This window comes from Loxodonta africana, chromosome 18, assembly GCF_030014295.1.
Source record: "Loxodonta africana isolate mLoxAfr1 chromosome 18, mLoxAfr1.hap2, whole genome shotgun sequence".
In the NCBI taxonomy this organism is placed as follows: Eukaryota; Metazoa; Chordata; class Mammalia; order Proboscidea; family Elephantidae; genus Loxodonta; species Loxodonta africana.
Window position 1 is genome coordinate 76,754,005 of NC_087359.1, and position 23,650 is coordinate 76,777,654.

The following is a 23,650-nucleotide window of genomic DNA, read 5'->3' on the forward strand; positions in this document are numbered from 1 at the left end:
TTCTGATGTTTCCTGTGTTGTTCAGTATTTTGCGCATAGAATCCTTCAGTATTGCTACTCTAGGTTTGAATTTTTTCTTCACTTCTTTCAGTTTAAGAAATTCTGAGCACGTTCTTCTCTTTCGTTTCTCTTAACTCCAGGTCTTTGCACATGTCATTGTAATATTTTACATTGGCTTCTCGAGCTGCCCTTTGAAATTTTCTGTTCAGTTCTTTTATGTTATCATTTCTTCTCTTCACTTCAGCTACTCTACATTCAAGAGCAAGTTTCAGTATCTTCTGACACTCACTTTGGTCTTTTCTTTCTTTCCTGTCTTTTTAATTACCTTTTGCTTTCTTCATGTATGATGCCCTTGATGTTATCCCACAGCTTGTCTGGTCTTCAGTCATTAGTGTTCAGTGTGTCTGATCCATTCTTGAGATGGTCTCAAAATTCAGGTGGGATGTACTCAGGGTTGTACTTTGGCTCTAGTGGACTTGTTTTAATTTTCTTCAGCTTCACCTTGAACTTGCATATGAGCAGTTGATGATCTGTCCCCCAGGTGACCCCTGGCCTTGTTTTGTCTGATGATATTGAGCTTCTGTATCATATCTTTGCACAGATGTAGTTGATTTTATTCCCATATAGTCATTCCATCTGGTGATGTCCACGTGTATAGTTGCCGATTATGTTGTTGAGAAAAGTATTTCCAATTAATAGGTTGTTGGTCTTGCAAATTCTATCATGCGATCTCTGATGTCATTTCTACCGCCAAGGCCATGCTTTCCAACTACTGATCTTGCTTTGCTTCCAACTTTTGCATTCCAATCTCCAATAATTATCAATGCATCTTGGTGGTACGTTTGATCAATTTCAGACTGCGGAAGTTGGTAAAAATCTTCAATTTCTTCATCTTTGACATTAGTGGGTCGATGTGTAAACTTGAGTAAAGGTCGTATTAACTGATCTTCCTTGTAGACATTTGGTTATTATCCTATCACTGTGTAAAAATGGAGTGGTGGAGGCGTCTGACCTCCTGTAACTTCACAAGGGGGAAGGAGAATCAACACTGACAGCCCAAGGCTGATTCCTATGAGGCAGAGGTCAGACATGCCTCATCTCTGCCATCTTTACCATTTCTGACACAAAATGTCCTTCCCACAGCACTCTCTACTTCTCTGCTGAGTTTGACAATTCATTGAAATGGCCCTACAGAACTCACAGACAATACTCATGGTTATGGGGTTTATTAGGGAAGTATAGGTTACAATTCGGGTTTAGAAAAACCTAGGATACAGTTCTTCAATCAGGACAGCCTTTTCTCAGTCGTGCCTACAGGCATGGCTCTCTCCAGCCCCTCTGCCTCGCTCAGGCAAGTGTTACAAAGCCCCTTTAGCTCTGCGATAAGTGCCCAGAGGCACCTCACCCCACTACTAAGCCTTAGCCCAAAGGCACTCAGCCTTCTCACTCCGTGGGCTGGGTTGTCCCTTGCTGGTCTCCTAGCTCTGCTGCCGCCATTTCTCTGCCTCTGCTTCTTACCATTTGATGTTACAGCTCTCTCTGTCTCTGTGTCTCTCTGTCTCTGTTTCTGTCTGTCTCTCTCTGTCTCTTTCTCTTTCTCTCTCTCGGTCTCCTGGTTCCAGGAGCTTCTCAGTGCAGGGATCCCATGTCCAAAACTCGCACTTCACTCTTGGCTCCTCTTCCTTGATGGCGGTGAGATCCTCTCCTCCTGCCTGTGGGATGGCTCATTTTAAGCCTAGCAGGGTGGCAAAACTGACCAATCCCTTGTGGGCCACAATTAGCTTATTTGCATAGTCCCACCCAAGCACTTGGGTGGGAGTTACAAGATCATGGTGAGAAATGCCTTGTAAAAGCGATCCATCCCACTGCACACTGACGGCATTGTACTTCGGGATGGATCTTGAAATGTTCTTTTTGAAAATGAATGTGATACCGTTCCTCTTCCATTTGTCATTCCTGGCGTAGTGGACCATATGATTATTCAATTCGTATTGGGAAGTATCCGTCTGTTTCAGCTCACTGATGCCTAGGACACTGATCTTCAAGTGTTCTGTTTCATTTTTGACAACCTCCAGTTTTCCTAGATTCATACTTCGTACATTACATGTTCTAACTACTAATGGATGTTTCAGCCATTTCTTCTTATTTTGAGATGTGCCACATCATGAAATGAAGCTCCCAAAAGTTTGACTCCATGCACGTCATTAAGGTCCACTCTACTTTGAGGAGCCAGCTCTTCCTCCGTTGTATTTTGAGTGTCTTCCAACCTGAGGGGCTCACATCCAGCGCTGTATCTGACAGTGTTCCGCTGCTATTCATAAGGTTTTCACTGGCCAGTTTTTTCAGAAGTAGCTCACCAGGTCCTTCTTCCTAGTCTTTTTCAGTCTGGAAGCTCCACCGAAATCTGTCCACCATGGGTGACGCTGTTGGTATTTGACATAGCAGTGGCATAGCTTCCAGCATCACAGCAACATGCACTTGCCTGTCATTCAAGGGGGAAATCCTAAATATGATCCTTTGACATAGACCAGCTCTAGACTTCTCAGAGCTCATTATGTTACAGGTCATCTCCTAGCCTAGACCGTTCATGAGAGGCCCTCTGTTCTTCAGAAAGGTGGTCTGGGGGCTCCGGCCAAAGCTTGGGCAAACCCAAAGAGCAGGTCTGACTTGGGTGCTGAGACTCACTTGGCCCATTTGTACAAGAAACCCATGGGCTTCTCTAGCTTTGCCTTGTGGGTAGATGGTGACTCAGGGTGCCCAGCTGACCATTGCCCTTCCCTTCCTTCCTCATGAACATTATTACACTCAGTACATTACTCATCCCTGGACAGAAGAATGAATAGAAAGCACTGCATAGAACATTGGATTTTCCTCACAGTGTTTCCTTATATGAAAGCCCCAGCCTAAGATGACTCAGTAGTTCGATTTATGGCCAATTTCTCTTTTTAATCCTCACAACCTGCCCTACTTTTGCTGGGCCTAAAACCAAAATCCTGCGCTGGAATGTTCATCGAAGTCATTTTCAGAAACAAAGATATAAATAAAGCATCTCCATACAACCAATATGGAGAAACTTCTCATAGCTGAGAAAAGCTACGGCAATGTTTACTCATTATCTACTTTGGACAAATTTTATTTATTTAAAAATTCATACTAATTTCATTCCCACTTTCCTTTGGGAATTAGGTCTGGGGATCAGATCTTATGGAATGTCCCCTGCATGTATTTCATTCACACTTTGGCCCTTGTACTGCCACCTCTGAGCTGGCCTGGGTTGATGGAGGGCCTGGCGGATGGCCAACAAAGAGTGAGCAGAGGTTACCTGAGGAAAAGTAATCAAGAATTCAATCAAAATAAGGTTTGGGAGACCCCTAGCAAACATGTTGGGTGACTGTCAATTGTCCTATAAGAATTGACCTTGATCATCATTTGGATGATGTCTTTCACTCTTATCTCCCACAACCACAGGTGGAAATCCCAAATATTCAAAAACAGAGGAAACATTTAGCAAAGTTGGTGCTGGACATGGATTCCTCACGGACAAGGTACGGCAGAGTTTTTCTGCTCTCATCTGTGCTTCTCTGGCAGAATGGTAATCATATTGTATGTTGATATGTGTGTGTGTTTTCCTTCAGCAGGTTTTTCTTGAGCACCTACTATGTGCCAGGCTGTGGAGATAGTAGTGGTGAAGTAGAGACACTAGGTCCTTGCTCTCATGGTGGTTGCAGGCTAATTTGGGAGATAAACAGTAGGCAAATGAACAAATGAGACTATTTCAGAAAGCCATGAGTCATACAGAGAAAATGTATTAAGGAAGACAGTGATGGGGAAAGAGGCAACAGCATTAGGTAGGGTAAACAGAGAAGGGTGTTTTGAGGAGGTGACACTAGATCTGAGACTGAGGTGATGACAAGGAGGCAGCTATGTAGAGATCTGGTGTAAGTAAAACTGTACCAGGCAGAAGGAAGAGCAAACCAAAGGCCTTGAAGTTGGAATAAGTCTGGCATATTCAATGCATAGAAAGAAGGCAAGCACAGCTGGGGTACAAGAAACAAAGAGGTAGGACAGATGCTAGTGGAATTTATAATGAGGAAAGAGGGCAGGGAGTAGAATTCTCACTTTCCATGTGGGATGCCCAGGTTCACTTCCAGGCCAGTGCATCTCAAACGCCACCACCCGTCTGTCAGTGAAGGCTTGCGTGTTGGTATGATGTCAGACAGGTTTCAGTGGCACTTCCACACCAAGACAGGCTGAGAAGAAAGGACTGGCAATCTACTTCCGAAAATCAGCCAGCGAAAACCCTGTGGATCACAGTGATCTGATCCTGTTGTGCATGGGGTTGCCATAAGTTGAGGCTGGCTCGAAGACTGGTAACAACAAAATGAGGGAAGAATTTCTTCTCTGGAGATTTGTTCCCCTTTTCCTGAAGCTGATAGAGAGTGTAGATATCTCTTCTCTAAACCCAAGACCACTCTGAGAGAAGTTGAGACCCTCCAGTGCCGCTCTTTTCCTGCAGCCATTTCCCAGGGTCCACCAGAAAGTTCTTAGGATAGCAGAAGAGTGGCAGGATCCCCAGTGGCATTGACTGCAGCTGTCATGTGTCATGACTGTTCACACATGCGTTCTTTTACAGCGGTGTGTGCATGCATGTGTGAGTGTACGTGTGCAGGTTGAAAGAATACAGGCTCATAAGTGTTAATATGAAAGGAACTATGTGGGTTCTACCTCAGGTCTTTTGTAGGTCAGTTTTAATAATCTTCATATCTTGTTTGAATTTTCTTGAATAAAAACAAAAACTAGTATGATTGGGCAGAGAGATGTAGGATAAAGGGCTCTGCACTGAGAATCAGAAGACCCAGACCAGCTACACCTGTAACCTGGGTCACAACATTCTCTTTCGCAGGTTGGCAGTTTTCTCACCTGAAAAAAGGTAGTAACAGCATTTGTGGCTTGACCTGAGGACGTTGTGCTGAGTATCAGATGTTTGCCGCAGCCATCGCAGAGCGCTTTTCAAAAGGAAACTGATGCTTGTGCGACTGCAGTGCTGCCTCTGGATCAATAAAAAGTATAGGGCGGTTCTCCGGGACTAGAAGTAAACGGTTAGCTTTGCAGAGAACAAGGGATTCCTTAGGTGATTTAGTGTTTCCCAGACCTCAGTCCACCTGAATGATTTTTGCCATCTGTGCATACACTAAAAAAAAAAAAAAAAAAAACTGAGTCACATTTTCAAAATAAATTTATTTTAGAAAGAAATTTTATATCAGTACTATAACTTCAGAAGCAGTGTCCTTTGCAACAAATACCAGGTAAGCTTAAAGGTAAACAGGATGAAAGCAAAGCCAGTGTCATTAGATTTTGGATGCTGTCGTCTATGGAAGGCTGTGATCCTGAAGCTTACCTCCTTTACTGAAAAGGAAGAGGAGGAAGAGTTGGAGAGGCCTTCAAGTTCTCCTGGCCCAAGCCTGAGGCTGTCTCCTTGATGCACTTGGAAGAGTAGAGATGGGGGTATCGACTTGGTGTTACTGTACCTCTACCACCTGAAATTGCCTCCCATGACCCCAGTAGTCATGTCCCGTGTGTCGAGAGTCCTGTAAGATGATTGGAGAATGCTGATTGTCCCACTATGAGGATGGTGGACACTATGCTTCTGGGTTTGTAGAGTGATTTCCTTCGCAGGGAACCTGGGTGTCTTAGCCCTGAAGTCTTTGCTTCTGTGAGGAAAAGTCAAAATTTCAGCATAGAGCTTCCAACGGAAAGCCGAATGCTGACCTTCTAGCATGTCATCACCATCTCCACTGACACGTTTTCTCTTTACTCTTTTTGTGAGGAGGAGAGTTACCCCTGGTCACATGGTCTCTCTAGTCTACTGCTATGTTTTTAATGGTGACACCAAGTGGTGTGTGCGTTCTGAATGCTTAGAGATGTGTCATTTAGGGATATCCATGATTTAACAAACTTTTTCATATTTTTAGGCCATTACGTCCTATAGGGTCGCTATGGGTCGGAATCAACTCTATGGCAACGGGTTTGGTTTTTTTTGTTTTGTGTCTTGTATACTGGAATTTGGTAAGGAAATCTCCACCTTCCTGTCTAGTTACCTGTTGTTGTTGTTAGGTGCCATCGAGTCGGTTCCAACTCATAGAGACACTATGCACAACAGAATGAAACACTGCCTGGTCCTGTGCTATCCTTAAAATCATATGCTTGAGCTCATTGTTGCAGCCACTGTGTCAGTCTCCCTTGTTGAGGGTCTTCCTCTTTCCTCTGACCCTGTACTTTACCAAACATGATGTCCTTCTCCAGGGTCTGATCCCTCCTGACAACATGTCCAACATATGTAAGACACAGTCTCGCCATCCTTGCTTTTTAGGGTGCATTCTGGTTGTACCTCCTCCAAGACAGATTTGTTCATTGTTTTGGCAGTCCATGGTATATTCAGTATTCTTCACCAACACCACAATTCAAAGGCGTCAATTCTTCTTCAGTCTTCCTTATTCATTGTCCACTTTTTATGTACATATGAGGCAATTGAAAATACCATGGCTTGGGTCAGGCACACCTTAGTCTTCAAGGTGACATCTTTGCTTTGTCTAGTTACCTAGTGCTGCTATAATAAAAATACCACAATGGATTTAATAAATGGAAATTTATTCTCTCAGAGTTCAGGAGGCTAGAAGTCAGAATTCAGGGTGCGAGCTCCAGAGGAAGGCTTCATCTCCCTGTCGACTCTGGGGAAAGTCCTTGTCATCAGTCAGCCCATTTTGGTTGGTAGTTCCAAAGCCAGTTATATACACCTTAATATTTTTAGAGACGACTGAAACTTAAAATATCGGTAGGATTATAGATGGGAAGAATGGAGTTAAGGGTCATTTATGCTCAACTAAAGATCGTGGGTTAAGTGGAATGCGAATGATACACAAGCATCTTTTCTGTGATGGGTTGGTTTAGGGTTCTCCAAAGAAACAGAAGCAGAGGTGTTGTTGTTGTTAGGTGCCATCAAGTTGGCTCTGACTCATGTCGACCCCATGTACAACAGAACGAAATACTACCCGGTCCTGAGCCATCCTCATGGTCGTTGTTATGCAGCCTCTGTTGCGGCCACTGTGTCAATCCATCTCTTTAAGGGTCTTCTTCTTTTTCTCTGACCCTCTACTTTATCAAGCATGATGTCTTTCTCCAGGACTGGTCCCACCTGATAGCATGTCCAAAGTATGTGAGACAAAGTCTCACCATCCTTGTTTCTAATGAACATTCTGGTTGTACTTCTTCCAAGACAGATTTGTTCATTCTGTCAGTCCCTGGTATATTCATTATTCATTGCCGACACCATAATTCAAAGGCATCAATTCTTCTTTGGTCTTCCTTATTCATTGTCCAGCTTTCACATCCATATGAGATGATTGAAAACACCATGACTTGGGTCAGAGCACTTTATTCCTTAAAGCGACATCTTTGCTTTTTAACACTTTAAAGAGGTCTTTTGCAGCAGATTTGCCCAATGTGTTGTTTGATTTCTTGACTGCTGCTTCCATGGGTGTTGATTGTGGATCTAAGGAAAGTGAAATCCTTGACAATTTCAGTCTTCTCTCCCTTTATCATGATGTTGCTCATTGGTCCATTTGTGAGGATTTTTGTTTTCTTTATGTTGAGGTGTAATCCATACTGAAGGCTGTGGTCTTTGATCTTCATTAGTAAATGCTTTAACCCCTCTTCACTTTCAGCAAGCAGATATATACATATATATAGATATATATATATATACATCTGTAAAGGGAGAGAGGTGATTTATTCATTTACTTGAAGGAATATGCTCTTGCAATTGTGGGGCGCAGGGCTTGCTAGTCCAAACTTTGTAGGTTAGGCAACAATCTGGATACTACTGCAGGCTTGCATCCCAAGATCTGTAGGTCAGGCAGAAAGAACAGCGAGTAAAGAGAGAGAAAGAATTCTGCCAAAATAACCATTTATACTCTGGACAATGAATGTACCCTAAAGAAATGCCTTTTCAACAAATTGATTGACATTGTATTACATTATGAAATGTTATGGAAGGCGATGATATTATATTACATCTGATCACATCACATCACCTAGGCAAGCGTTTGGCCAAACCATTGGGAACTGTAACCTAGTCAAGTTGACACATAAAACTATCACAGTGGTGGTTAAAGAAGGAGCCCCGTTACTTCCCAAAGTCAGCCTTTATTTTTATTGGACATGCATCTCAAGGTCAACCCTTTTGGGTCCAGGGCACCTTATACCTCTGCTGAACTGCTGCCTCTGAGCCCTACCCCTACTTTCTTTGGAAGCATGTGAACCAAAGTCAGCAAAACAAGGGAGTGTTTGGAAGACTTCTGGGCAGCTCATGGAATTAGAGAAGCGAGTAGCTAAGTGAGATTCTGGAGCATGGCAGGTTTGAGTACCTCTGGGACTGGCTGCCAAGTCTTGTTTGCTGTCAAGAGTCATTCTGCACCCCACCTCTGCTTCTCTCTACCTACAGGTATCTTTTTCTTAGATCTTGCCTTGATCATCTAATGCTGGTATAACAGAAATACCACAAATGGATGGCTTTAACAAAGAGAAGTTTATTCTCTAACAGTTTAGTAGATTCCAGGTGTCAGCTCCAGGGGATGGATTTCTTTCTGTCAGCTCTGGAGGAAGATTCCTTGTCATCAATCTTCCCCTGGTCCAGGAGCTTCTCAGGCACAGGGACACCAGGTCCAAAGGATGCTCTCTGCTCCTGACACTGCTTTCTTGGTGGTATGAGGCCCCTCTGTCTCTCTGCTGGCTTCTTTCTTTTATATCTTAAGAGATTGCCTCAAAACACAATCCAGTCTTGTAGATTGAGCCCAGCCTTACTAACACAACTGCCACCCATCCTCCTTCATTAACATCATAGAGGCAGGATTTACAACATATAGGAAAATCACAACAATACCTGGAATCATGGCCCAGCCAAGTTGATATACACCTTTTTTGGGGGGACATAATTCAATCCATGATAGATCTGTTTTCTTCATGGTCACTTGAAGCCCCTTGGGGCTTGTGTGTCCCCAGCATGAGCCCTCTTCCTTTTTCTAAGGGAAAAGGAGGCTCCATTGGTCCAGGCCTTACATAATTCCCACTTTCTTGACCAGCCAGTTGGCTGAGGTGATGAGGTTTGGGTACTGATAGGACTTATATCAGGGACCCTCTCCTGAGCCGGTCATTGGGAGGATCAGGCAAAAAATGGCAGCTCCCTTTTGGACCACATATTAGAGCAGAAACTCCAGAAGAGTTTCCTGTTTTTGCCATGACAGAAACACAAGCGGGTGGCTTTGAAGAACAGAAATTTATTTTCTAACAATTCAGGAGACTAGAAGTCCAAATCAGGGTCTTGGCTGTGTTGATTCCTTGCCTGTATGTAGTCTCAGGCATTCTGTGGTTCCTTAGCTCAAAAATGATCCTCACGTGGCCACTGTCTTCCCTACTCCTTCCCTGTATGTGGTCTCAGACATTCTGTGGTTCCTTGGCTTAATTCCTCACATGGCCATCTGTCTTCCCTACTCCTTCCCTGTATGTGGTCTCAGACATTCTGTGCTTCCCTTGGCTCATAGACAATCCTCACGTGGCCACCTGTCTTCCCTACTCCTACCCTGTATGTGGTCTCAGACATTCTGTGGTTCCCTTGGCTCATAGACAATCCTCACGTGGCCACCTGTCTTCCTTACTCCTTCCCTGTATGTGGTCTCAGACATTCTGTGGTTCCCTTGGCTCATAGACAATCCTCACGTGGCCACCTGTCTTCCCTACTCCTTCCCTGTATGTGGTCTCAGACATTCTGTGGTTCCTTGACTTAATTCCTCACATGGTCATCTGTCTTCCCTAGTGTTGAATGTGTCTCTGCCCATTCTGCTGCTTTTATAATTCAGAAATGATTAGGTTTAGAATCCACTGTACACTGGTATGATCTCAACTGATGAATTATATTGCATTATGGAAGGTGACTATTGCATTACTTTAGATATAAGGTAGGTACATCGCGTTATATTACATCCACAGGTATAGGGGTTAGGATTCCAACAAGTATTTTGGACGGACACAATTTAGTCTATAACAGAGAGGAATTCCGATGACAGAGCAAACAAGAAGACTGGGCAGATGGAACAATAAATGTCCCACTTAAGAAACTTTCCTGTTTCTTCTAGACTTCATGCTACCCAGAAGTGACCTTGCAGTTGTCTTCTTTATCCTTCCCCAGGTACCTGAAGTTCCATACCTCCATTTCTGGCCCTTCTTTCTCATCTGCCCTTCACTGAGGCTTCAGTCTTGTCTTCATCTCGCTCAGGCCAGATAGTCGTAGCCACGTGAGAATGACGGTGTCACATCAGCTTCCTTGAGTGGAGGAAATAATCTTCCTCCCTCGTCAAATTGCAAAGCTCAAACTCTTCTTGGACTATGTCCAGATCCCTGTTTCCTCTCCAGCAGAGCAGTCCAACCTTTGAGTTTATATGTGGAATAACGGCTGAGGTGACCACTGTACCTTGAAATTCATAATTAATGTCACGTTTTCCAAAATACTACCTGTATATATTCTTCCAGGTTTCCCTTGATATTTCGTTATTCAGTTTCCATAAAGGGGCCCTTTCTTGGAATCTTATTATTACTGTTTTTATAATATCAAAATGGATTACTATTTCAAATACAATTCCCTCTAAAGGGAGAGAAAAAGTGTAGATTTTCAAAGCACCAGCATATCGACTAAAGAATGAAAAAAAAAAGAAAATAAGGGAAGAATGAGATAACTTGGGAAAATATCTTTTTTTTTTTTCTTCTGTATTTAGTATAAGTCAGTTGGGATCTTTGTTTTGTTTTTGTAAATCTAATCCAGATCTGCAAACCGGTAGAGATCAGCTTAGTGTACGCGGTCACCACATTTTCTTTCTGCTATGGAAACCCTGCTGTCATAGTGGTTAAGAGCTATGGCTGCTAACCAAAAAGGTTGGCAGTTCGAATTCACCAGGCACTCCTTGAAAACCATATGGGGCAGTTCTACTCTGTCCTGTAGGGTCGCTATGAATCTGAATCAACTGGCGGCAACAGGTTTTTGTCAGTGGCTAGTTGTTTTCCTACAGGTAACACGAACAGGAGGTGGTTGGAGCTCGATCCCACAGCCCACCCTGAAGGCTTATGTCTGGGATCTGGGTTGCAGCCATGGCATCTCATATTTTATTCATATAAAGAAAAAAAAAAAAAACTTTAATTCCTAATTTATAATAGTTAAATGTGGGCAGTATTAAATATTTACTCAAGACCTTTGTAAGAAAGAATTATCCAAGTAGTCTCACTAGTCCTTATCTGTTAACTTATTTCAGCCTAGATATTGAAATGTCATTGAATAGAATGTTTCTTCTCTTAATTTCCCCTGAATTCTTAGCGTGGTATCAGGACACGTGTCCACCTGTGGAACACCAGGCCATCCTGCTGTCCCTAAGCCTTTTTCAGTAATTTTCCCATGGGTGCGTTTTTTAAGAGGCAAAGAGTCTTTTATTTCACTACTTTTTTGCTAATTACAAAGAGTGCTTTGCTTTCTCTTTTTCGTGTCATGGAGCCCTGCACTTTTCTCTTTTTCTTGGACCTCACAAAACAGAAAAGAAGAATTGAGTAAACACCATCATTAGATCCTTGACTCTCAGAAGGAGGGTGATACGCACTCTACCTCTGTGCTGGAGGCTGCAGACTGATGGCCCCCGAGGCAGCAGCAGCAGCTGGTTTGGTCCCTACGGTTTTGGCCTGCATGGCGTTTTAAACCCATTGCCGTCGAGCCGACTCCAACTCATAGCGATCCTATAGGACAGAGTAGAACTGCCCCGTAGAGTTTCCAGGGAGCACCTGGTGGATCTGAACTGCCAACCTTTTGATTAGCAGCGTAGCTCTTAACTACTATACCACCAGGGTTTCTGCTGGTGTTTTATTTAAAAGATGTGTGTTTAATTTGTTGCCACATTTCATCAGTGGATTTAGAATGAACATCTCCAGTTTCTCTTGTCAGTTGAAACGTCTGGTAACCCACAGCCATGCTCCTGCCTGGGCATTGTCAACTGGAGCTGAGAGCAGCTCCCCTCTTGGACAGGTCAGCGCTCACCCTTCAGGCCCCCCAAGCCCCCCTCCCTGGTGACTTCCTAAGACTGAAGCCAGGCTCCAGCTGCTGTTGGTCATCACAACTACACTGCTGTTTTTCTTAGAGTTGAGAAAATAGTTTTATGTCTTATGTCTCTCTCAAAAGTAGGAAATAAATACTCAAGTGGAAGGACTAGTTTTTAAGATAATGGCTCACTTAGTAATTTTTCTTAACTGCTGGCCCCTGTAAGCCTTTTAAGTTTATAAACTCAAAGGAAGACGACCCCACCATGGATCCTTTTATCTCCCATTGACTGCTTGGGCCGGAATATTGTGTAATTAGAACCTTCTTTCAGGGCCTCCTTTTGGTAATTTCCTGATAATGACATAATGGCCAGAAATGTTTGTACTTCCCATGAAAGTCCCCCGTGTGGCTTCCTCAGGACGGCAGTATTCTCCCCATAAAAATAAATGCTTAAGGAGTTACCAATGAGATACCTAAATGTTGATATTAGTAAGTTGTCTTGTGCTCACCAGTGTAGATTTTTACTTTCAATATTGTTTTTAATCTTTTCTGCTTATCTTTGTACTTGGCATATGTCATTTGCTTCTGCCAAGTAGGTGAATGTTTCCAAACTCATGCCCACAGGGTAGTCAGGGAACATACGTGAATGGCCTAAGCCAAAAACCAAACCAGCTGCTGTTGAGTAGACTCGGACTCACAGTGACCCCCTGAATGTCAGAGTGGAACTGTGTTCCGTAGGTTGTTCATTGGCTGCTTTTTCATAAGTAGATTACCAGGCCTTTCTTCTGAGGTACCTCTGGGTGGACTTGAACCTACAGCCTTCCTGTTAGCAGCTGAGCACGTTAACAGTTTGTGTCACCCATGAACTCCAAATGAATGACAGAGTCTGTGCTTAAAAGAGAGTGATGGCGATTGTCATTCGGACTTAGCTTTTGGAAGCCTGTAGGGAAATACGGTGGCAGACTGGCGAGTGCGTATCCCGCCTGCAGGGTCTGAAGATCCCCAGCTTCAGGTAGCTGTTGCTGCCCGTCTCCCTCGGCCCGGTGTTGCCACCCGTCTCCCTCGGCCCGGCGTTGCCGCCCGTCTCTCTTCGCCCGGTGTTGCTGCGCGTCTCCCTTCGCCTGGTCTAGCGGTAGAATTCTCACCTTCTATGCAGAGACCTGGATTTGGTTCCCAGCCAGCCCACCTCATGTGCAGCCACCACCCATCTACCACTGGAGCCTTGTGTGTTACTATGATGCTGAACAGCTTTCAGTGGAGCTTCCAGACTAAGACAGACCAGGAAGAAAGGCCTGGTGACCTACTTTAAAAATCAGCCGGTGAAAACCCTGTGGATCACAGTGGTCCAATCCACAGCTGATCATGGGGATAGAGCAGGATTGGACAGTGTCTCCTTCCCTTGTGCACGGTCTTGCCATGAGTTGGGGGCCAGTTTGACAGCAGCTATAACAACAGCAGCAGCAGCAGCAGTACTTAGGGCTTTTGTATTACTTCTCCTGTCAAGTAAGGATGTGTATGTAGTTCCTGAGTGCTTTTGTACCCAGGTATTTTCTTCATTATCCCACAATGTCCCGAAGGCTCTACCTATCTCACATCTCCTTTTTCCTCCTGTTTTCCCTCAGGTGGCAGCAGACTTCCAAGTCTTCAGGTTTGTCCAGCAACTTACAGCCTGCGGGTGCCAAAGCTGATGCCCTCAGGGAAGAAATGGAGGAGGCTGCCAACAGAGTGGAGATTTGCAGGGTACCCGCTTTCTTTGCTCCTCTACTAGGACAGACTAGGGATCCCGAAGGGATTCCTATTTTGTTCACTGGAGTTCTGTAAAAACCCTATTACTGAGCATCTAATTCAGCCAGGTGTCCCTGTGCTTGCCTGCTGGTGTCCCCAAAAAGCCGAGCATGATCCCAACGAGTTGACGGGGGGTGGCAGTGGGTTTGTCATTGGTGTTCCTACATAGTAGGTGAAGAGGAAATGGCCGTTGTTCCCGCATGATGCTTTTGTAAGTCATCTGATTCCCCGGCAGTAAATTCTAGACCGCGCAGCATGGTTGAAAATTTAGACAACTGGAAGAGGCTTCACTCACTGTTGATATTAAAGTGCTTGTTTTCTTGATCACCTCTTAATATTTCTTGAGTCACCTTATCAGTTCTTTGCCTCACGGAGGACACTTTTCTTTGAAGTTGAAATGCTAGGCAAGGAGATATTCATAGAAAAAGAAACTTCCCATTTTTTAAGACAGGAGTGCATCATTCTTAGAACTGGGACGTTGCATTCATGGAATGTTACCCTTCATTGTACTCATCCAAATGCTTCCTCTCTGCTCTCCCCACAGACATTTTATAGGACTTGCTTAGCAATACACCATTCATGATACTCTGTGTATCTGCACCCTTAGAGACATTCATACGTGTCAGCTTGGGTTTCCAGGAAACCGACTGTATTTAGACCTACCCAGAAAACCCAGTGCCACCAGGGTTTCTGTATTTAGACCTAAGAAACAAAAATATCATGTTTATGTAACTGTTTCGGGTACCTATTGCCTTAATTACATACAGGATTAGAGAGGAGTCCTTGGGAGTTATGAATGGTTATAACATGCTCAGCTGCTAACCAAAAGGTTGGTGGTTCTACTACAACCAGAGGCACCTCAGAAGAAAGGCCTGGCAATCTATTTCCAAAAAAAATCAGCCATTGAAACTCTATGGAGCACAGTTCTACGCTGACACGCATGGGGTCTCCATGGGCTGGAGTTGACCCAATGGCAGCTGGTTTAAGCACTTTGCATGTGGTGCCTATTCTTCATGGCTGTCCTCGTCTTGTCAGTGTGCCCATTGGCTTGTCTATCACAGCCACCCTGTCCAGGTGGCTTTGACCTCACATTCAGGTGACATTCAGAGTCAGAGTTTCCCTCTTGAATTAGAAACATTGAAAGATTTTAAAGAATGCATTATCTCTTAACCTGTAGTACTACGGAACCACCAACCAAAGTAAGACCAACACCTCAGACCCAGGATTCAGCGTGAGTAGCGCTGGTTTGTCATTGAACTCCCGTGTAAATGGCAGATATCTGTCTGCGAAGTAGAGCTCCTCTCTCCTCCTTAGTTCACATTGTGTATTCTCTACCTGTCTACCATGGATCTATATTCTTCAGTTAAGAATGGTTTTTTTTAATTTCTTTTTAAAAAGACAAGAGAGGATGATGTTAGGAGGGAATGCTGAATATGAATATTCACATACATCAGAATAAACAGTTAATAGCTTTATACATTCCTGTATAGCTTTATAGCTTTGCTGTTGTACTCTCTTTCTATATATGTATATGTGGATGTATCTATGTATATATGTATGTGTATATGTAGTTCTTCTACAGAGATTATAAAAGTTATACTTGTTTACCATAACTAGCAAAAAATACAAAAATATATCGAGAGAAACATCCCCTCTGCCTAGCAACCCTTCCGTTTCCAAAGAAGGTGAAAACCACCCTCCCAACCAATATTTATTAAGACTCCATTGTGAACAGTGCATTTGCTTACATGCCAAGCCACCATAAAAGTTACAGCAGAAGGAAGCTAGAGTTAGAGTCTGTTAATAAGATGATAATGTATTCCAAAACAGGAACACATACACTCTGTGATTTATTTAACTGTTTTCCTATCGAAGGACATTCACACTGGTGTGGGATTTTCGTGTGTTTGTTTGCCATCACCAAAAATGATACAGTAAAGACATATATATGTATATCCTCATACACTGGTAATTTTTTTCTATAGGCTAGATTCCCCAAAGCCTATATTTTTGGTCAAAGACTATATCTGATCTTTTCTTTTAATAGATATTGGCAGTTTACCTCTCTCAAAAGGAAGTTGCAGTTCACATTGCCACCAGCTATGTATGAAAACGCACATTCCCCCTCATCTTTACCTGTAATGTATGCTGCTGAAGTTCTCAGTTTTTGCCAAACTGCTGGGAAATAAAGCTATCTCTGTTATTTTAATTTTAATTTCCATGAATATTAATGGTTGTATCTCTTCTATATTTAGTAGATATTTGCATTTCCAGTTTGGTAAATTGCTTATTTGTATAATTGGCCCCATATTTCTATTTTTTTAGAATTATGAACGTTCTCTGTATATCTGGAATATTAAATTTTTTCTTTCTGTCGTGTTGCGGGTTTTTTTCCCAGTCTGCAGTTTGTCTTTTGACTTTGTTTATGTGGACATCTTCCATTAACAACTTAATAGATTCCTAATATGTGTTTCCTTTACACAAGGAAAGGTCCTGGGTGGCCCATCTCGTCCATTAGGAAGGAGATATCCTGCACCCCAAGGTTAAAAACATTTTCTGCTTTAATTTACTTGTAGTACTCCCCGTCCCCCATTTTGTGCATTTTAATTCTTGAAATTTATTTTGTACGTGGTGTGAGGTAGAGGTCTGTTGTTTTCTTTCAGATGGACAGACAATTATGTCATACAGTACCATTTATTAAATAAGCCACCTCTCCCTGAAGAGAAATTCTCAGGATTATTCCTGGACACACTGTGTTCCAATAATCTGTTTATCCCTGCACCAGCATTGTACAATTTCTATTATAAATGATTATACAGCAAATGCAATGTTTAGTAAGGCAACCCCCACTCTTTTTCTTGGTTATCTTGGCTAGTCTGTGACATCTATGAACTTTACAGTCTTTATACCCAATTAATAAAACCACACACTCTGTTGTGGGCAGTCTTACTTGTATGCTGAGCTGATCCTCTTGAGAGCACTCATTGGCTTTGTTGTTAAAACTCTCTTCTGACTCTACTTTGTACTTCATCTGTTAGTTTTTCTAAATATCAACTTTGGTCTTTCTCCTTCTCCTTTCTGGGTTTCCTTAATGGATTGTTTTTCCTTGTAACTTCATGGATTGGTTTTTCCTCAGCAGTTAAGACAAGAACCTCCTAAACTGTGGCAAACCAGAAATTGAACTCTTGTGGGCTGAAGGTGAACAAAGTGGCAGTTTGATTCCTCTTTGTTGAGGCACTGAGGGGGCCAAGCAGAGCTTCCCTGATCTTTGGGACCAAGTGAGCTTTAGCCCATCAAGAAAACCTAGTTATGTTGGGTTCCATGAGATAGAAGCAGCTAGGACCTCAGGCAGATGGGTTGGTGCACTTCTTTGTCTGCACTCCTTTCAGGAGCCCATCAAATCCCTGTTTGGCTTCCATACGTCAAAAGGAGACAAGCCCCACTCGTTCCAAATGTACCTGCTTTTTCTTTTCCTCCAGGGCCCTATAAAAGACCCCCAAACCAATATATCTAAAGAGATATAAGTAGTTCGTAATATTTCAATAAGAGGAGAGAAAGTAAGAAAGAACCTGTATGGAATGAAGGAAAAACAAAGAAGATGTTGCTAGTCCCCAGAGTCGGCTCTGACTCATGGTGACCTTATGTACAGCAGAACAAAACATCGCCGGGTCCTGCGCCATCTTCATGATCATTGGTATGTTTGACTTTATTGTTGCAGCTGTTGTGTCAGTCCATCTCATTTAGGGTTTCCCTCATTTTCACTGACCCTCTACTTTACCAAACATAAAACCGAACATAATGTCCCCCAAAAAAGCGAGTCGGAGTCTCTCTATCCTCACTTCTAAGACTGATTTGTTCATTCTTCTGGCAGTCCACGGTGTAGTCAGTATTCTTTGCCAACACCACAATCCAAACACATCAGTTCTGTGTTCCTTTTTCATTTTCCAGCTTTCACAAGCATATGAGGGAATTGAAAAGACCATGGCTTGGGTCAGATGCATCTTAGTCATCAAAATATCTTCGTTTTCTAAAACATTAAGAAAAGGTCTTTTTGGCAATTAGGTTTCCATCAGGGCTTTGACCTATAATTTTTTCCATACCAGTCATCATTCCAGTTTTCTCAAATTTTAAAAATTTGGTTCTGTTCCGGTTTTGCTTCCTTGGCCATGGTTGAACCAGGAAGAAGCAGTTCACAGCCCTGCTTTAAAACAAAGATGAGAGTTTAAGAGGACAGGGAAACTAGATTAATGGAAACAACCAGAAAGAAAACAGTGAAGAATGTAGCCAATGTCACTAAACAACTCATGTAGAAATTGTTGAATAGGAACCTAAACTGCTGTGTGAATGTTCCCCTAAAACACAATGAAATATTATTTAAAAAAGCAAAAGAAAAGGTCTTTTGCAGTAGACTTACCCAGTGCAATACATTATTTCTTGACTGCTGCTTCCTTGGACATTGATTGCTGATCCAAGTAGAATGAAATAATTGACAATTTTATTTTTTTTACTATTTGTCTTGATGTCGTTTATTGGTCCAGTTGTGAGGACTTTTGTTCTCTTCTTGTTCAGGCATAATCCACATTGAAGGCTATAGTCTTTGGCTTTCATCAGTAGATGCTTCAAGTTTTCATTTTTGGCAAGCAAGGTTGTGTCATCTGCATATCACAGGCTGTTAATTAGACTTCCTCCAATCTTGATGCTGCATTCTTCTTCATGTAGTCCACTTCTCAGATTATTTGTTTAGCATACAGATTGAGTAATTAAAATGAAACGAGACAACCCTAACCCTAACCTTTTCTAACTTTGAACCATGCAGTATTCCCTTGTTTTGTTTGAACCAACTACCTCTTGATCCTTGTACAGATTCCCTATGAGCACAATTAAGTGAAGAACAAGGCTCGAGGACTAGACAGAATACCAATTGAGATGCTTCAGCAAATGAACCAGTGCTGTAAGTGCTTTCTCATATATGTGAAGAAACTTGGAAGGAGCTACCTACCCAACCGAACGGAAAAGGTCCATATTTGTGCCCATTCCAAAAAAAGGTGATTATATGGAATGTGGAAATTATTGAATAATATCATTACCATCACATGCTAGCAAAATTTTGCTGAAGATAATTTAAAAATGACTGCAGCTGTCCATCAACAGGGGACTGCCAGAAGTTCAGACTGGATTCAAAGAGGATGCAGGACAAGGGTTATCATTGCTGTTGGCAGATGGATCTTGGCCTAAAGCAAAGAGTAATGAAAATACGTTTATGTGTGTTTTATCAAATACACAAAGGCATTCCATTGTGTGGATCCTAGGAAATTATGGATAACATTAGGAAAAATGGGAATTCTAGAACACTTAATGTGCTCAGTGGAACCTATACATAGATCAAGATACAGTCTCTTGAAGTTATAAAGAAGCTGGTGACCATAAAATTAATCCACCTAATGACTGCAGTATCACTTTTGTTTTGCTGTATTTTCATTCAAAGTATAGTCAAAGTTTGAGTTTATAGCCCTGGGGTTTTCTCTGGAAGGTAATACTTTCTACCTTTACCTTTCCTGCTTGTGTCTACCCTTGTGAGGTGCTGTCTCCCTACATCCTAGTCCTTGTATTCTCGCCCTTGCTCCACCCAGGTTATTTCTCCTGCTTAGAGAGCCTTTTCCTTTCCCTCCCTCCCCACCTCTCTCTTCCCCCACTTCCTCTCTCTTCCTCTCTTCCACCCACCCTCCACCTTTTTAACTTGTGTCTCTTCCTTTCCATCTTATTCTTCTCTAATGTATTATCTTCATTTTTTGAGAAAATCAAACTTGAACCCAGGAAAGATGGCAGCTGGAATGTAGGTGTCTAACCTTCTTTGCCTTTCTCAGTTGACTTAAATGAGCACATGTTGTAAAAATAGGGGGGTATATCTACATTCGCCCAGGAATTAGGTGAGAGGGCCATCGCCATGCCACTCGATATGGCACTGTCTGGTTAGACCAAAAGAGAACACTGAGTCTTGATTTGTAATGCCTCTAGTTACAATATTAGTTTTATGTCATGGTAAGTAAGTAAATGAGACCGTGGCAGAACCTATTGCTACCCCCTAACTTGGAAGGCTGTGGAATGGCGAGGAGTACTTGTGTTACTTGGAAGTCCTTCTCCCAGAGGACTGTACCCCATGAGGTCTAGGGGCAAGCACAGCCACACCAAGCAGGAAGCTAGCTGGTGGCAGAGCTTCCACTGGGCGTGGGTTCCCCTGACACAGTGCTGGGAGCATCCCTGACACGTCAGGCAGAGTACCACTAAGAAAGCTGGATGGGGTATTCCTATTTACCGAAAATGCAGGACAGGGCACATTATAAGCAGAAGGATGCTCCCTGGCTTGGTGATTTTACAAACACAGAGAAATAGTAATTGTGTAGCAGTGCAGTTGACTAGGCATCTGGGTGCTGCTCCCTCCCCCACCTCCACAGGCTGCTGAGTCACTAAGCTTACACCTAACAGAGCTTAGCTTCTAGATGATTCTGTCAAAGTGTACAGTGAGGGACAAGAAAGAAACTCCTACTATTTTAAGTTTTTAAAGTCCTCAATAGATTGTTTTTCCAAGTTAGAAAAAAAATAAAGTACTCAAGAATTAGAACACTGTTGAAAAAGATTTGCTAACAGTAGCAATAAGTTTTAGACAACATATCTTGGTGTTCCAAGTGAAATCAAGGGAATATGCACCTTGGAAACAATAGATAACGGTGAGATAGAATCACCAAATGAGATAGAAAGAGAATTGAATGAGATCAGAAATTATTATTACCATGTTTGAATGCCTTGATGAAATTGCTGTTAATAAAGAACAGAATTGACACAGCAGAAAATTGAACCAATGATGTAGAGAAAAGATTGAGCCTTTTTTAGAACGTTAAGGAAAGAACCAAAGAGGGATGAAAACAATGAGAGGAAACAGACAAAAAAAAAAAAAAACCAAACCCATTGCCTTCAAGCCGATTCCAACTTATAGTGACCCTATAGGATAGAGTAGAACTGCCCCACGGGCTTCCAGAGAGCAGCTAGTGGACTTGAATTGCTGACCTTTTGGTTACAGCCGAGCTCTTAACCACTGGGCCACTAGGGCTGAAGATGGCATATATTGAAGATAAACAGTGGAAAGCCAGAATATAGATGACTGGAGATTCTGGAAGAAAAAAAAGGTAAGCATTGAAAGATAAAATTGACCTGCATCAAAGATCCTCATCTCAAATATGTGAAACTGGAAATCAGAAGTTTTACGTTGTACCAAGAAAAACTATTTAAGAGATCAGTATTTATAAATATCTTGGGGATTTTTTTGAACAATAGAAATACTTAAAATCGGACCATTAAATCATGAAATGTAGGCTAGTTATGAAATATTGTTAAGGAAATCCAAGAAGGCTTTATAAGATTGAAAGATATAATATGCTCCTAGATGGGAAGAGTCAATAGTGTAAAAATTTGAATTTCCCCAAAATTAATTTGATTAGAACTGTGGTGGCGCCAACTGTTAATAAGTACTTGGTTACTAACAGAAAGGTTGGCGATACCAATCCACCCAGAAACACTTTGGAAGAAGGGCCTGTCAATCTGTGTATGAAAGATGACAGCCTTTGAAAACGCTGTGGAGCACAGTTCTACTCTGAAACACATAGGGTTGCCAGGAGTCGGAACGTGAGACGGCAACAGGTGAATATACATAATGGAAATGAATTGGGCTAATTATTGTAGCTTGAATTATTATCTCTCAAAATGTACGGTATTTTCAGTTGCCTCACATGCATGCGAAAGCTGGACGATGAATAAGGAAGACCAAAGAAGAATTGACATCTTTGAATTATGGTGTTGGTGAAGAATATTGAATATACCATGGACTGCCAGAAGAACGAACATATCTGTCTTGGAAGAAGTACAACCAGAATGCTTCTTAGAAGCAAAGATGGCGAGACTTTGTCTCACATACCTTGGTCATTTTATCAGGAGGGACCAGTCCCTGGAGGAGACCATCATGCTTGGTAAAGTAGAGGGTCAGCGAAAAAGAGGAAGACCCTCAACAAGATGGATTGGCCAGTGGCTACAACAATGGGCTTATACATAGCAGTGATTATGAGGATGGCACAGGACTGGGCAGTGTTTTGTTCAGTTGTACTTAGGGTCACTATGAGTTGAAATTGACTTGATGACACCTAACAACAACTATTTCAAGAATAAATAAATCAACAAAAAAAATAAGCCATTCCAGCCAGAAGAAAACCCAAGTATATGAAATGTTCATCTGATGAAGTTGACATTTCCAGTCCGTGGGGATATCTACTCTATTCATGAATGATTCTGAGTTATTTGGTTAGCTCTTAGAAAAAAATCAACATTTTGTATCTAATACCCATTGCTGTTGAGCGGATTCTGACTCATGGCGACCCCATGTGTTACAAAGTAAGACCGCTTCGTAGGGTTTTCTTGGCTCAGAGCTTTAGGAAAGCAGATTGCAAGGCCTTTCTGGCACCGTGCCACTGGGTGGTTTGAGCCGTCAGACTTTAGATTAATAGTTGAATACAAACTGTTTATACTACACAGGGACCCAAGTACCCAATTAAATCCCAAAATTCATTAAAGATTTAAATGTTATATTCCTTATGGAATATATATACATATACACACACATATATATAGTTGGTTGAGAAGCCCTTTCTAAGCATATTGCCACAGAGGGAAATCACAAAGAGAAAAATTTAATAGGTTTGAATACATGGAAAAGCCATAATAAAAGTACAGTGCCAAAAAAAAAAAAATCTATAAATCAAAAGACAAGTGGAAAATTGGGGAGAAATATTAGCAGTATTTGATAAAGTGAATGATCTCATCAATCTAAAAAGAAAAAAAAAAAAAAAACCTGTTGCCGTCAAGTCAATTCTGATTCATAGTGACCCTCTAGGACAAAGCAGAACTGCCCCATAGGGTTTCGAAGAAGCGGCGGTGGATTTGAACTGGCGACCTTTTGGTTAGCAGTCAAGCTTTTAACTCTTAGAAATCTTATGCATAAATAGACGAAGACTCCCATAAGAAAGTGGGTACTCGGTGCCAACAAGAAATGGACAATGGGACAAGCACAAAGACAATAAATCTAGAAAAAAGTTAACCTCAGATCAAAAGAATGCAAATTCAGAACATGTTATTGAAATTTCCCATATGAATTTAATAGTGATTAAACAAAATTAAGAGGTTATTATGGAAAACAGAACACTTATGGATTATGCCTCATAGTATGAACGGTGATCTTTATTTCCAGTGGATATTTGGCGATATATATCAAAAGCCTTAATGTCCCAATTCATAATGACCTTTCTGATATTTTTTAATCTAACTGTAAGGAAGTATGTAATCGGGAATAGTTTTTAGCTACAGAATTTATCCTAAGAAATCATCGATAGCTGGGTGCAAACTTGTATAAGCAGGTATTCATTCAGTTATGTTTAATCGTGAAACACTGGAAAAACCATATCCAATGATAGAGACAGCAGCCCGTCCATCTAATAAATACCATGCAGCCATTGGACAGCATGTTTACCTGGGGGTAAATAAGCTACAAAGCAGTCTGGTCCCACTTGCGAAAGTCAGGCAATCAAATAAAAACATATGTGACTATTCAGAATAGATATGAAATGAACAGAGTATTCATAGAGATTCTCTGTGTGTGGTGAAAGTACAGGAACCCTGGTGGTGTAGTGGTTAAGACCTACG

General features: G+C 42.0%; 1 protein-coding gene across 1 annotated transcript in view; it reads left to right on the forward strand.

The window, feature by feature from the left end:
* Window positions 1-23,650, forward strand: part of ARHGAP44 (Rho GTPase activating protein 44) — a 261,012-nt gene that overhangs the window by 176,986 nt on the left and 60,376 nt on the right. The window contains exons 6-7 of the mRNA XM_064271800.1: window positions 3,469-3,545; window positions 13,747-13,864. Of these exons, the coding sequence (XP_064127870.1) occupies window positions 3,469-3,545; window positions 13,747-13,864 (195 nt within the window). The remainder of the gene's footprint in view (window positions 1-3,468; window positions 3,546-13,746; window positions 13,865-23,650) is intronic.